We start from the raw sequence: 16,535 nt of genomic DNA, 5'->3' as shown, positions 1-16,535 counted from the left end.
AGACATAAATAATGTAAGAATACATATTTTTTAATTAAAATACGTAATGTTTTGAAAGTTTAAAATAAGTTTTAAATTTAAAAATACATGTATTACATATAGTTATATAGTTATAACATATATTATATATGTAGTTATTGTATATATATAATAATATAACTTCCCAAACTGAAGTTTCTGCCATTTCTTTTAAGAAAATCTTCCAATGTTTGTTTAAGACTCTTACAGAGAAGCAATTTAACATGATGCAGTTTAGACCTGTATATGATAAAGTGAAAACTCCTTATGATGATGTTTGATTGGAAGAATAAACAAATAGATGATCGTGGAAAACTATTATATCCTACTTTTTTAACTTTATATTGGTATAACAAAAGTGGTTTGAGATCTGAACAATGTCCTTCTGTGCCAAGATTTAATATAAATTTATAATACACAAACAATAACAGGTAACAGGCAACATTAAGAATACAAAACAATGTTATACCTGGTTTACTGCTTTTGGCTACAAGTGGCAAAAAGTCTTTGGATGTGTAAAATCCATTGTCCTGTGTCAGGTCTTTGAAGATGTGGTTTTTATTGGGGTCTGGCAAACCTAAGTAATAAAAATTTATAAAATCTCATTAGCAGAAGAAGGGACTTTTCCTATTGTATATTAAAAAAATGTAGAAAGGTACAATCATTAAAATAATGTGGTATTGAGATGAAAAAAATCTGTAATCAAATCAACATAAAAATGTATATAACAAATTGTAACAGACCTTGGTATATAGCTTTACTATATAAGTAAGCACACATCATAAACCACACATCCAAGTACACATATGGGTTTACAGAAACATGGATACACACACATACAAGTCCATCTAGTATTAATGGAAAATCAGGTACTATTTTCTCATGTCATAAATAAAAATAAGTTTCCAGTGTATTAAAGTGACACATATAAAGAAATCATCACAAAACTAAAATATAATATGGATATATATATTTCTTTTTTTTTTAATGTTTTATTTATTTCTAGGAGAGAGAGAGAGACAGCGTGAGCAGGGGAGGGTCAGAGAGAGAGGGAGTCACAGACTCTGGAACAGGCTCCAGGCTCTGAGCTGGCAGTCAGCACAGAGCCCGACGCGGGGCTCGAACCCATGAACCGCGAGATCATAACCCAAGTGAAAGTCGAATGCTTAACCGACTAAGCCACCTGGGCGCCCCAAGGATATATATATTTCTAATTCTTGAATATTAGAGATCATTCTAAGAAAAGTAAAAAACAAAAAAAGTTGAAAGAAAAAGATGTATTTTACCACAAAAAATCAGCTACTTCTATAATACAAAAATATTATAAATAAATAAAAGGTAAATGATTAACCAAGGTAAGAATTTAACAAATAATAGTTCTTCACTATATAAAGAAGTTTCTCAACCTCAATAAGGAACAGGCTGGCTTTTCAATAGAAGCATAAACGATGGATAACAAAACTAGCATAATGAAAAATATAAATAGCTTGTAAGCACCAAAATGTTAACTATATTAGTGATCTAAGAACGATAAATTTAAAAAATGACATGATTTCCTGTCTATTAAGAAGTAAAGGATTTAAGAAAACTAGACTATGTAGCAAGAATGAAGATGGGACTTGTTGTGATCTTTTGACAGAAATACACATTGGGAGCACTTGGGTGGCTCAGTTGGTTAAGCGACCTACTTTGGCTCAGGTTATGATCTCACAGTTTGTGAGTTCGAGCCCCACATCGGGCTCTGTGCTGAGAGCTCAGAGCCTAGAGCCAGCTTCGGATTCTGTGTCTTCCTCTTTCTCTGTTCCTCCCCCACTTATGATCTCTCTCTCTCTCTCTCTCAAAATAAATAAACATTTAAAAAAACTAAATACACATTGGTGGGTGCTCAATTTCTGGAAAAATAGTTCTGAATCCATACTAAGGAAATACTAAGTCATGCAAATTAAGATTTAATGTACAGGTACTTCTGGGTGGCTAAGTTGGTTAAGTGTCTGACTTTAGCTGAGGTCATGATCTCATTTGTGAGTGTGAGCCCCATGTTGTGCTCTGTGTTGACAGGTCAGAGCATGGTGCCTGCTTCAGATTCTGTGTCTCTGGCTCTCTCTGCTCCTCCCCTGCTCGCTCACTCTCTCTCTCTCAAAAATAAATAAACATTAAAAATTAAGATTTAATGTACAAAAACAAGCAATGCAGAGAGAGAGAGAGAGAGAGAGAGAGAATGAGGGAACACCAAAATGCCAATAAAATGAATAAATTTTACTTTAAAAAAGAAAACAGAACACAATGCAGCCATTAAAATAAATATTTGAAAAACATGGTATTGGACTATAATCAAAATATAGTGTTAAAAGAACTAGCAGGATACAAAACTCTGTATAGTATGATTCAAGTTTTATAAAATCTCAACAGTGATCATTTCTGGTGGTAGGGCTATGGATTTTCTATTTTTTCATTATTTATTTTCTAAAATTTCTACAATATGTATGCGTAACCATATAACTAGGAAATAACTGCCAAAATTTTGAAAGGAAAATGAATAGCAGACTATTTTTTTCCAAGTATAAACAAAACAAACTGACGAATTAATTCATCTCAACTCCATAAACACGTGGGAAAATTTATAGTTTATTTACTTCCCCAAAGTCTGGGTTATTCTGGAGAGGTAAGATTTCACTTTACAGTTAAATGAAGAACAATGAGTATTTGTTGGTTGTTACACAAAGTAATAGGCATGGCCCAATAATTACTTTTTCACGTGTGGTAAGGTAGGTATTTATCTGATCTGAAAGCTGAAGGTGCCTGTAGATTGAGTGAGTGTGTAACCAGCAATAGACCACTGTTGTCCCTTCAAACTAAATCAAACATTTTTCTTCCCTGTCCAGCATCTTCCTCCCAAAGATTTGCCCTTTTCTCATAGATTAGTTTAAGATCATTTGTCATTACAATTATTTTATTTATCTAGGAAGCTTAGGCAAGTCATTTGACTTACTTTGATTGTTTTTTCTTAAGTCTCTATTTAAATTCCAGTTAGTTAACATACAGTTTTCTGGCTTCTTAATAAATGAAATGGGATAGGACTGTTTCCTCATTTTCTGACATAAAAGATTACTCCTTAGGTATATTTATAGCATGAAAACTATTACATAAATGTATGGTTTTATATAATTCTTTTAGAAAGACTGGAGTAGAGAATGGTTATGATTACATAAAAATAGCTGAGTATATACGTGAAGACTCTAATGACAAAACAATTTTTCTTGAAAGCTATTAAAAGATGACTATAGTTTAAGCTACACTTGATTCATCTAACATATATATATATGTATTACATATCAAACATAAATATATATATACACTACATATCAAACTTCAAATAAGGAATTGTCTCCCCTCTTACACTACTATATTAGATAGCATATGTTCTACAGCACTTCATTTTCCTGTTAAAAAGATACAAACAAGAAAAGCAAATTTCAAGGAAATATGATAAACTAAAATCTTTAAAGTGGATCGAAAACAAAGCACAAAAAATGACGTGGAAAATAAGAGTTCCACATCTACTGCCAATAAGGTCTAAAATCCTTTTACTAACTCCTCATCTGAGCTTTTTCACTACTTACCACGGTTAAGGCAGAGAAGGAGCTTTACATCTGTGATTATTTTCTATATATCCATTGCTAAAAATAACTTTTCTAAAGAAACGCAAGGCATTCTTATTGAACACACCATCGGATCCATAGAAATGACTTTTCCTATCTTGCAAGGGTTATTTCACAAGAAAAAGGCTTTGGTAAAATTTAAATTTCATTTTACCCAATCAAATGATATGATCAAACACTAATCTAAGTATTGCTATAAAGGCATTTTGTAAATATGGTTACCATCGACAATCCATTTACGTGAAGTAAAGTTTTACATTGATAATGTGAGTAGGTCTCACCCAATCAGTGGAAAGGCCTGAAAAATAAAACTGTAGTTTCCCTGAGGAAGAAAAATTTCTGCCTGGTGGCCCAGCCCACAGATTTTGAATTAGAAGGCTCCCATAATTACATCAGCCAACTCCTGAAATAAATTAGATAATATATCTACATCTATATATCTCCTAATGATTCTACTAATAATTATACTTCTCTCATTGATGTGAGATTTAAAGGAATCTATCTATCCATTTTAAGCATTGGGCCCTAAAACACAGGAATGCTCACTAAACATTAGCTATTAATAATATGATAGATTTATTATTCTGTAGTTTATCAATTATTTCAAATTTCACATATTATGGCAAGGAAAGAATAGAGCTTAAAGTACTAAACCTTAGCAAATTTGAACAAAGTGCTACAAAAAAAGAAAAATGAAGCAATCTTAAGTGAAATATGAAAGATAATGAAACTTGCAAATACCCATCTATCAAAAGAAGATTTCCATGAAAGTAGGTGGCATATTAATAAATAAGGTATGTGTCTCTATCAGAATGATTTCAAAATGACACTGAAATGACTTTTTAATTCACCTTTCAGTGGGAAGAAGGAGGTTTATGAATAAAGAAGAATTGACAAAGATTTGACAAACAAAACAGCTGAGCTTAGTAGATGTACAGTGTTCTCGGTTTTTCAAGAAGACCAGATAGTTTCTTTGTTTCCCTAGAATAGTTACTGAAGTTTTGGTGTTTCAGCATATATTTATACAAAGGAGCACTTCCTTAAGAACTATTGCAAAATGATAATTTTCAGGTTCTTCTAAAATGAATAAAATTCTGCCACTATTACAGAAAGTCTAATTTACCATGTATTGATTGTTTATATTACGATCCTTGTTCTAAATACTGGTATATAGGTGATTTTTATATATTAGCTCATTCAATTCTCATTACAATTCTCTGAGACAACTGACATTTTCTGCATTTTAGGTACAAGGAAACTAAGACACATATATGTTAAGTTACTTTGCCAACAGTCACAGAAAAAGTAGCCATATGAATTTCTAAGTGGGACAGTCCGGTTATAGTCTATGCTTTAGCATTGACTAAAATGCTGTGTTTTTCATATAAAATGTTATAATTAAGCCCCGTCATAACGTAAAACTACATAACAAGTGATATCTAAATCATTTAACATGTATGCATTAAATGGTTCACAGCAAGGTACAGATATGCATGCAACACAGAATGTGTCTGTGGCCAGGTTTCAGTCTAGTGGGAGAGAAAAGACAGGCTGCTTCTCCAGGCTGTATCTTTGTTTTGTGATTATTTTCTCTAGTACAATTCCTTTTTGAATTGTTTTCCTTCTTAAGTGCATTCCTCTTGGGTATCTGCTGGTTATTTTCCAATATTTGATATTCTTTGAAATATGTATCTCTGCTTTGTTTCAAAAGCACTTCTCTCTGGAACAGCTACAGAATAAATACCAGCAGTGTATATAACAAATTTTTGTGCTCATATTAAATTCTGCACAACTTCAATTAGCATTAATAGGATATTAAATATTCTGCTTCATGTTATCATCTAGTAAGTAATAAAGGAGAACTAAGCTTTTAAGGCTAGGTCTTCACAGGTATGGTAGGACATGTTTAAGAATTCTTTAGATTTTACAATGTCTATCTGTGTGACTTCGCTGGCTCACTTATTTGGTGTTAATTGAATGGAGCAAGCATTCGTGTGATCCCTCTCATTCTTGAAGGCTTTCACTCGAATGACAGCTGAGCCGGCATGGGAAAGACAGTGATCAGATACACCTGTCACAGGAGATAGCCTCACAAATCCCACAGATGTGAAGACAGAACACTGAGAGACTGCCTCAGGTTCCTGGCAAAAGACTCTGGCTTACAGAAGTGGGAAGTGCTCTAGAATACCAAACTCTGTGTAGGTGTATCAATTCTGGTTATTCCACACAAATGCTTTTTTCAATAAGAAGATGTTAGTAGACAAAATCTCACTGATTATGTCACTATTCACAAGTGGCTGAAAATAGCAAAATGTACCTGATGGCAAATGTCTTAAGTTGTTCACTTTTCCAAGTACTTTTGTGTCTGATATGTCACTTTCTTCTCTAGGAAGAAAGCATGTTGTGTGCTCTCAGTCCTCATTTCCTGAGTCTACTTTGGGGAATGGTGCTGCATGAGGAAAAACATTAAAATGTGCAGATTACACATGGATTCATTAAACAAAGTCTCACTGAGGGACACCAGGATATCTACCACAGCCATCCATCCATGTCTTTGTAAAATAAATGTCCCTGTGTAAACATTGCTTTTCTTTATTTGTTGCTTATTAAACCTTTTTTAAAAAAATCTTAATTCCAATTGACTTATTTCTATCATTATTTGTAAACAGAGTATACTGTAGAAGAGCAAAACTCTAAAGTCAGACTTTCTGCATTAAAATTCTAGTTTAAGCACTTACTATTTATTATGACCTTGGGCAAATAAATTACTCTTTCTGGGCAGCAGCAGCTTCATACTATTGTTAGCAAAATAAAATGAAAACAAATGTAAAGCTTTTTGCATAGATGTGAAATGTTTCCTTTTGTTTGCATTCTCTCCCTAAAAATTTTTTATTTAATAAAATGATATATTTGGATAGACATCAACTAAGTGTTCATCTAGTTCATGACATATACAATTAATATTATTACACATTTAAGTGGTCAGTGTTAGGCAGATTGGTATTAGAGCCCATAAAACTTAGTAACCTTGACTAGAATAAAAGACTAGCTAAACCAGGGTATTCTAACCTCATTTATTCTGCAGACTACAATGGACTCAAACCACATGTGCTTCAGAACCAGGAAAGCAGCAAGATTAAGACCCTCTAATGTCTAATTTGGCATTCAAATGGGAGCAGTTAGAATAACATCATGCCTCAAAGAGCACTGACCTAAGAGTCTGATGAACTGGGATCTAGTTTCACAAGTTCCCCTTTCTAGCTGTACTTAGGTCAAATTAGTTAACACTATGACCAAATTCTTTGATATCTGAATGAAAATAGTCCTGCCTAATGTAGAGTTGTTCTGAAAATTATGTAGAAAATTGCACATAAAAGTACCCTGGTAAATCTAGAACACCACTGAAATGTAACCCATTATTATTGTCTTGGGTAAAATATAAAAACCATAGAAAATAAAGGCTCATATGCTAAAAAGACAGAGTAAACACTTCCAAAAAAAAGAAGCTACTGCAATGAATTGCAAAAAGTCATTTAGATGGTTATATATAAGATATGTGAATTTAAAAATAAAATAGTAAATATATGTATTTATGGATATACATATGTATCTATATGTGTTTCTATAGTTATTAGAAAATGTAAACTAGTCTTATACCACGCCCAAACAGTTGGGATTACAATGTAGAAGTAAAAGATTACTTTCAAGGACCTAAGCATTCCAGAATTCCACAATGGATTATAAAGTTTTCTATCTGCACTTACAGATCACTTATATGATTCAAAGGATTTATATATTATTTCCAAGGGACAACAGTGCCATATGGGTTATCATTCTAGGATCTATATATTGATTAGAAAGAGAACAGATCAATGATGCCCTAGTGTGCTTCCTTTTTCAATATAACTCCCCATCTTTTCCCCAACGCCCCACTGTAAATACATTTAGTTCAGACTGACTTCAGAAAGAATGGAGTGATTCAATATAGCACACATGAAATCAGATCACCATGCATCACAATAGTGTTCATTTCATTGATTTTTCAAATCCCCATTAAACATCTGTTTCATGTAACTGCTGTCTAGTTTCTCTCCCAATGTGACCACATGCATTAATCGTGTATATCACACAATCGGTTAGAGCATAACAAGATGAAGACTTTAAAAAAATGTTATGAATGGAGTCACCATCTTAAATCATATTTTTTCCCATTACATATGGTACTTTTCTGTATAGAAACATGTAACAATAATGAAATCCAGAAGCAAGAGAAGTACTGAGCGCTCATACAATTTTGAAAATCTGATAAATGCTGAATTAAGGTCTCTTGTATTTAATTTATAAAACAGTAAATTTAAAAAGCATTGGAGAAGAGAATGAAGTGACCAAAGATGACACTTCCTACAATGTTAAATTACAAATGTACTTCAGTTCTTTTTTATCACTTGGTGTAGGAGATATACACAAGTTCTATCACACTAATGAGATCAGTTTCTATCACTTCATATTAGAACTGAATACCAGGGTCCAAATTAGAGTAGCATGTATGGGTGAAAACCAATATAAATATATTTAAGGAAACAGTGTAGCTCCAAGTGCAATACAAATAAACTGACTCTAAAACATCTTTTGGAGAACTTTTTAATCTGTCATAAAATATACAGCAATTTCATATAATACAAAGGGCCTATGGTTCACTATGTATTTTGGTCTCATAGTTTTTGTTCCCTTTATACATTTGCAATAAGATATATATAGAGAGAGACTACTTTAGCTGATAAAATAATGCCCAAGAATTATAAAATGGACAAAATATGTTTGGATGTATTTTACTTTCCTGGCAAATAATTACGAGACTCAGGATCTATCTTATCTATTGCTTTTTATATAAAGGGCATATGAAACAACCAAAACCAACAAAATATTGGACAAAAAAAGAAGTATTTTTCTTTATACTTTTGTAACATTCTAATATTCTTATAATTAGCAGAAGTTATTTTAATAATTAAAATTTAATTTTAATATAAACATAAGATCCCGTTAAACTCTCTCTTCTAGAAAAGATATATGAATGTAATTTCCTATTTCTGTCACAAAATTCTACCTATCACTTTGATTTTTGGTATTATTCATTAAAGTGTGCTTTATCTCTTGGGCCTCTTTCTCTGTTTCTCATGCTCATTTGGCTTTTGCTATAAAAACAATTTCCTTAAATTTTAATCGTCACATCATGAAGTGAGGGTAAGCAAAAAACTCAAACAATATGCCTCAGGCAAAGGTTTTTTTTCTTAATGATTGGAATTCTTAGATGTGTTAGGAAATTACTATTTAGGACTATGTAAGTATATATATTCCAAAGTAAAGAAATCATTAATAATAAAATACTAAAAAGGAACAGTTATATTACAAAATAAATCTACCAGGCTTACAAAGAAAACAAATTTGCAACAGCCACCTGCTGTGGAGATGAGGCAGTAATCTCAACAGCAGGAAATAAAAGGGAAGAGAGGAGAAAAATACAAAAGCACAGACATTAAAAAAGTAATTAAAACACTTATCTCCATCGACATACATAACGAAAAAAACCCTCAACCAACCACCTAAAAACATACTCTATTGAACTGCACAGCAGGAAACAGCATTAGAGCTGCCACCATAAACACACATTCTGTAGAAGGCAGAAGACCCCTTTAAAATGTAATCTCAAAAGTATTACTAATGTGTTAATCACCAGTAAAGGTACCACACATTCATTGTATTGTCTTAGTTACTTTCTCAAAGGTATTTATAAAAATTGTACTTCTACATTTTTTATTCAAATACATTCTTAAATACAGGCACTGTAGCCTCTCTATTTGTAACTGCTCTAATGAATTTTACAACTATATTGAGAGGCCAAGGTATTCTGTCTATCAAAAGCTTTAATAATTTTTAATATAACATGCATTTAGAAGATGTAGTTAAACTGTTTTCTTTAAAGCCAAGCCAATCTTTGCTATATTACTGGGAAACATGAGGTGAAACATAATGCAAGAGCTAGGGTCATGGATTAAAACTGAAATGAAAGCTAAGAATCATTTTGAATTACCCAAGTATGCTCTGGTCTTCAGAGCTCTACAAAGTGAAACAATGCAAGCCTGAGGAACCAAGTGGCAGGGTTTAAAATAAAGCACTATTATTTAAATAAAGAACTAAATAAATGGGCATGGTGACTCTCTCAGTTTCTAGAACTTGGTTTCTGTGTCTATGATTTTCCCCCAACATTTCTGTGAAACAAAGGAAAGCTGCTTGGTTCCAAATCAGAAGACCAATAATGGACTCCTGACTCTATTACTTTTCAGCTATTGTCTCTAAGTTCATGCCCAAGTCGTTAAACTTTAAACCTCAGCTTCTTCACCTCTAAAAAGAGAAGAGTTTCAAAATGAATTTCTTTATAGAACTGCTATGTGTACAAGTAAGCATAATATAGCTCTATATTATTGAAACAACAATTTTACAAGTAGAAAATGCAATTCACAATCATAGATACTGGTTATGCTACTATATATATACTATATTATATATATATATATATATATATATACTATATATATTTTTTAATTTTAGAGTGAGAGGGGTGGGGAGGGTGAATGCATGACCATCCGGGGGTGGGGGGGCACAGAGGAACAGGGAGAGAGAGAGACAGAGAGAATCTCAAGCAGGCCCCATGCTCAATACAGAGTCCGACATGAGGCTTGATCCCACAACCCTGGGATCATGACCTGAGCTGAAATTAAGAGTTGGACATTCTACCTACTGAACCACCCAGGTGTCCCTGCTGCTATGTAATCCTTTTATCTTGTGATGATACTGATACTTCAGGGTTATTTCCAATTAATTATGCATTTTCCTCTTGTATACAAATGGTACATTTCTGTGCAAATTCATCTCACTCTGAATTTTGTAATTTTGTAAATTTTACAAGAAAATACTTAGCTCAATACAATTTTTCAAAAATGTGTATAAGAAAAATATTAAATTATATCCATCTTTAAATATACTTGTATTTAGTATTACTAACATGCTGCTGAGTAAGAGTCTTGAAATTACAATACTTTTTTAGGAATTCAGGAAATTCCACAAAGTAATTACTCTCCAAAAGACATTCTGTATGTATAGAGAAGGTTAACCATTTCAGAAACGTGATCGACCTTGAACATCAGTTCATTCATCCAAAACGGGTAGATGATCTAGAAATGGAGTTCTGAAAATTGCCTCAGTTTATCAAGAAAATCAAGATTCAAAAAAGTACATTTCTGTACATGTATTATAGGGGCGGAAGAATTTTTCTTTTACCTGTCTAGTTTCTTCTGGTTGGTCTATTAAGCAAATTGACATAATATAGATTAACAAGAGAAAACAAGCTTAATCACATACATACAGGAACCCCATAAGAATATGAAACCCACAGGAAATCAGTCAACTGAGGCTTATATGACATCCTGAGCTAACTGTGAAGGGAATAGGGGCTGAGATTCCAAGGGGGAGAAAGATAATTTACAGGAAGATGAGAATAGCAAATGTTTAGTAAACACATGTTTGCCAAGTCCTATTATACAGAAACAATGGGACACAGAGATGAATTTGATCTCCCAAGTCCCACTGAGCTTTTCCTAGACTAGGCAGTCTAATTTCTTTTAGGTAGTTAAGCAGGAGGTAAAAGCCCCTCCTCAGTTTTTTGGGCCTTGACTGACTTCAGCTCAAAAGAATCCACATGCCTAAGTAATAACACATTTTGGGGGTGGCTTGTTCTGAACACTTCAATTTCATTTTACTGTGTATGTGTGCAGAGGGTCTATATCTTTCATTACATTATTTAAATGACTCAAAAATGGCTAAAGAATCATATTCATCAAGATTAAATCAATTACACTGTACTATTCATCCAAATGTCATTCCAAGTGACCAGAGTGGCAGTAAATGCCAAAATGCAATGTAATTATCCACACTTGACAATCACTACACACCAAGAATGAATATCATTGTGTACAAGAACTTATAGGTCCTCTAGGCCTGATATAAGGGAAAGTAGTGGTTTTGACATCAGAGGTAACTATGTTCATATCATTACTACTTTAAGTATTAGGTATGTAACCTTGTAAAATCAGTTAAGTCTCAATTTCCTTATCTACAAAACCTGCCTTACAGGGAGATTGAGATAATATACCTCAATAATATGATAATTGCTTAGCACAGCAACTGACATATGGCAAATGTTAATAAATAAATTGGACTTTATGTATTTTAAATCTTAAAATCCTATTATTTTCATACTTGCACCTTCCTTGATATTTTTCTTCCTTGATATTTAACACAATTTTAGTGGACAACTCCATAACAAAACCCATAACAGCAACAAAACTATACATAATTTTTTAACTCAGTCCCAACTGAAATTTTCTTATATATTGGTAATTAACAATGTAAAACTTGGCAGGTTCAATGCATACTTGTTGCATATCTAGTTCTGAAATTTTTGTTACATAAAAAAGCCAAACAAAGATATAGTCTCTTATGGTTAATTTTTAGATTTGGATACCAGCTGTGATTTTCAATTGTGAATGAGATCAGTTAGAAATAGAAATCTTAGATGTTTCATTTACCGTTTATTCATTAATATTTGTTGAGTGCCTACTATGTGCGAGCTAACACATCAGGTGCTAGGGATACACAGATGAACAGTTTCCAATCTAATGGGAGAAGAACATGTAATCAGAAACTTAGAATAAAGCAGGACGCCTAGGTGGTTCAGTCAGTTAAGTGACCGACTTCGGCTCAGGTCATGATCTCATGGTCTGCCGTCTGTGGGTTCCAGCCCCATGTTGGGCTCTGTACCAACAGTTCAGAGCCCGGAACCTGCTTGATTCTGTGTGTGTCTCTCTCTCTGCTCCTCCCCTGCTCATGCTCTCTCTCTCTTTCAAAAAGAAATAAAAACATTAAAAAAAGGAAGGAAGGAAGGAAGGAAGGAAGGAAGGAAGGAAGGAAGGAAGGAAGGAAGGAAGGAAAAGGAAACAGAAGAGAAGAAAAGAGAAGAAAGAAAGAAAAAAAAAGGAAGAAAGGAAGGAAGGAAGGAAGGAAGGAAGAAGCTGGACTAAAGACAAGGATGGTCACGCTGAAGGTTTCCAGTGGTAAAAAAGAGTAATAATGAACAACATATATAAAGGCATAAAGGAGTAAGACTTCCACTTGACTGGACTAGTGTTTAGGGGAGGAGATAGGAGGAGACAGAGAATAACAATTTTTAAATCTGACAGGGAGAATGAGACCATGAAGTCATGTCAACAAGTTTGGATTTTACCCTGAAAAGATAGCACAGAGAAATTATATAATCTGCTTTGTATATCAAGAAGGACAAATTGGTAGCGGTGTGTGGAACTGATTTATAGGCAGTGGGAATGATGGGAGTAGATCATGTAGGGGGATCCTGCATAAATCCAGGTAAGAAAAGAACACTTACCTTATACTCCTCAACCTAGATTACTAGTAACCTCCAATAGCATGACATTGGAAGGGTCCATAGCCTCAGTATAAACACAACCTACCCTCCTGGAGCAAGAGTTTCACTCAAAGATAAGCAACTCAAACTATGGTGTTTATATTAGAACAAATATGGAGATAATTAAGAATAAAATGCAAATACTGAATGAAATTTTAATACTTCAAGGAAATTCTATATATAGCATTTGAAACTGTGTCCCTGGATTTCCTAGAGGTTGTTTTTACTCTCTTCTTCTATTACAGTAACTTTAATGGGGAAAAAGGGCGGGGCTCACACTAAAATACTGATAGTAGAAGTACAGGAGGATAAAAACATACCCCAGAGATATTTAGGAGTTAATTTCATAGAATTTGGTCTCTAGAAGTTGTACAGAATAGAGAGAAAGACAGGGTCAAAGTTAGGTATTCATTTTCTATTTTTGGAGGGTACCTCAAGAGTAATGTGTTTGACTAATCCAGTACAATGGAAGAGGAGCAGGTCCTAGGGGAACAATGTTGTTCCATTTGGATATATGTAATGTCATGTAGGACATCCAAGAGTGTTGTCCTCTAGATAATAAACAGGTAAAAAATCATGCCTGAATTTCATAAGAGAAATGTGGTCTGGACAAACAGATTTGAAAATTATGAGCAAGGGGCACCTGGGTGGCTCAGTCGGTTAAGCGTCCCACTTTGGCTCAGGTCATGATCGTTTGTGGGTTTGAGCCCCTCATCAGACTCTGTGCTGACAGCCAGCTCAGAGCTTGGAGCCTGTTTCAGATTCTGTGTCCCCCTCTCTCTCTGACCCTTCCCTGTTCACGCTGTCTCTATCTCAGAAATAAATAAAAAACATTTTAAAAAAATAAAAATTATGAACAAAAAGATTGTACTAGAAGTCATGAATGCCAATGAGCTAATCTTAGAGTGAGTGCATACAGTAAACAGAATAGAAGACTAAGGGTAGAGCCGTAGAAAACATACCGACATTTAGAGGAGGAAAGGGGAAGGGGAGCCCAAACAGAGATTATGGGCACATCAGTCAGGTAAGAGATACAAGAGAAAGTGGTATACTGGAACCCAGGAGAAGAATGGTATGAGTTCAAACTTTCTAAAAAAATTTTTAAATGTTTTTATTTATTTCTGAGAAAGAGAGAGAGAGAGAGAGAGAGAGAGAGAGGTACCGTGAGCAGGGAAGGGTCAGAAAGAAGAGGGAGACACAGAATCTGAAGCAGGCTCCAGGCTCTGAGCTGTCTGCACAGACTCTGACATGGGGCTCTAAATCACAAACTCTGAGATCATGACTTGAGCTGAAGTTGGCCGCTTAACTGACTGAGCCACTCAGGCACTCCTAGACACAATTTTTAAAAATTATCTAGTATATAAAAATATGCATTATAAAGCACAAAAAGACAGGTGTTCGAAAGAGTGCTTTTGATTTTAGGACTCATCCTTGAATTTTAAGTATAATACAAGGCCATTAAGTTACAATTACTTTTAGAAATAATATAACTAAGGGAGATTTATTGAGAGGCAATATAAAACATAACAAAAACAACAAAATACAAATACATGGATTGCAACAATAAGCATCATTAGATTAGGCAAATCAGAAGAGGCAACAGGATAAATCCTCTGCTGATACCCACACCACAAGGTATTCTAGTAATTCAGCCCAAGTATAGAAAGAAAGATTTTGCTAGAGGAGAAATATACAACAGGCCCTCTTAAGAGTCAGGATTAATGGAGAATATATTCAAATGTTTTCAAGAAGAAAGAAGTAATCAATAATGACAACTCCATATTAATTAAGTTGTGAGTGGATGATACAAAATGGATATAACTTACCTCATATAAATATTTGATTAAAAAACATTTTTAGAAAGGCTTTTCTGAAAACTGAAGGGCTTGTATTAGGGATGTGGTGTTCTCCCCCTTCTGGGTGTGGAAATTCTACAAAAGGGCACATTCATGTGTGGTTCACCCTGAAAGAAATTTTCTCACCTCTGAAGCAAAACCAAATACCCCCAAGCAGCTGAAATGCATGGCCAAGGTAGAAATATCTAGGTTTGCTCTCAGTTTCCTCACCTACTAGGTACGTGATAGAGAGCAGATTAGCCTACCTTCCTATGCCTTAGTTTCCTCTTCGGTACAATTAAACTTTTTTAGCACCACCTCTCTTGTTTGAGCTGTTTCAAGGACTCTTGAATCATGAAGTATTATTCATACATGAGGATTTAATTGATAATAATTGAAATTATTTTTTCATTAGAATTGGAGCCCATTATATAGGCAAATGGTCTCATCTTCTCTTTTCCTACTATTAGATGAAGAAACTATAGTAACAGCAGATGGTGAATTAATCAGGGGGATCAAACTAACACTGTGTCGCTCTTTGGAAATTTTTTAAATTCCCTCTGAGCCATATACTGTATACAAATTCAAAAGTTAAATTATATTCAGAAGCACCTGTACCACTTTAACCATAGTAAACAGAACAGATATCTTGACAATATCAATACAAATCTCACACTTTTAAAAATCAACATAAATTAATGAATTCTATTCAAACACCTTTGGTTTAATGAACTAAGAAGTCAATGTTTTGGTGAATATATAAATATAATGTGTATGATGTTTATTAATAATAAATAATGATTTTGAATTAATTAAATTAATATTAGTATTTTAATAAAATATTAATAAATAACAGTGGTGAGAGTGGACATCCCTGTCGTGTTCCTGATCTCAGGGGGAAAGCTCTCAGTTTTTCCCCGTTGAGGATGATGTTAGCTGAGGGCTTCTCATAGATGGCTTTGATGACGTTTAAGTAGGTTCCTTCTATCCCGACTTTCTCTAGAGTCTTTATTAAGAAGAGACGCTATATTTTGTCAAATGTTTTTCTGCATCTATTGACAGGATCATATGGTTTTTATCTTTTCTTTTATTGATGTGATGTATCACATTGATTGATTTGCGAATGTTGAACCAGCCCTGTAACCCAGGAACGAATCCCACTTGATCTTGGTGGATAATTCTTTTTATGTGCTGCTGGATTCGATTTGCAAGGATCTTGTTGAGGATTTTTGCATCTGTATGCATCAAGATATTGGCCTGTAGTTCTCTTTTTTTGCTGGATCTCTGTCTGGCTTGGGAATCGGAGTGATGCTGGCTTCATAAAATGAATCCGGGAGTTTTCCTTCGATTTCTATTTTTTGGAATAGCTTGAGAAGAATTGGGATTAATTCTGTTTTAAATGTCTGGTAGAATTCCCCAGGGAAGCGATCAGGTCCAGGGCTCTTATTTGTTGGGAGATTTTTGATAACTGATTCGATTTCTTCACTC

At 33.9% G+C, this 16,535-nt stretch overlaps 1 protein-coding gene across 1 annotated transcript in view; it reads right to left on the bottom strand.

Moving 5' to 3' along the window:
- Positions 1-16,535, bottom strand: part of DPYD (dihydropyrimidine dehydrogenase) — an 821,052-nt gene that overhangs the window by 466,762 nt on the left and 337,755 nt on the right. The window contains exon 9 of the mRNA XM_039228461.1: positions 488-595. Coding sequence (XP_039084392.1) covers positions 488-595 — 108 coding nt within the window. The remainder of the gene's footprint in view (positions 1-487; positions 596-16,535) is intronic.

Source organism: Hyaena hyaena, unplaced genomic scaffold, assembly GCF_003009895.1.
Source record: "Hyaena hyaena isolate Hyena2069 unplaced genomic scaffold, ASM300989v1 scaffold_32, whole genome shotgun sequence".
In the NCBI taxonomy this organism is placed as follows: domain Eukaryota; kingdom Metazoa; phylum Chordata; class Mammalia; order Carnivora; family Hyaenidae; genus Hyaena; species Hyaena hyaena.
Note: the sequence above shows the minus strand (reverse complement) of the source record. Positions and strands in the feature narration are given on the sequence as shown.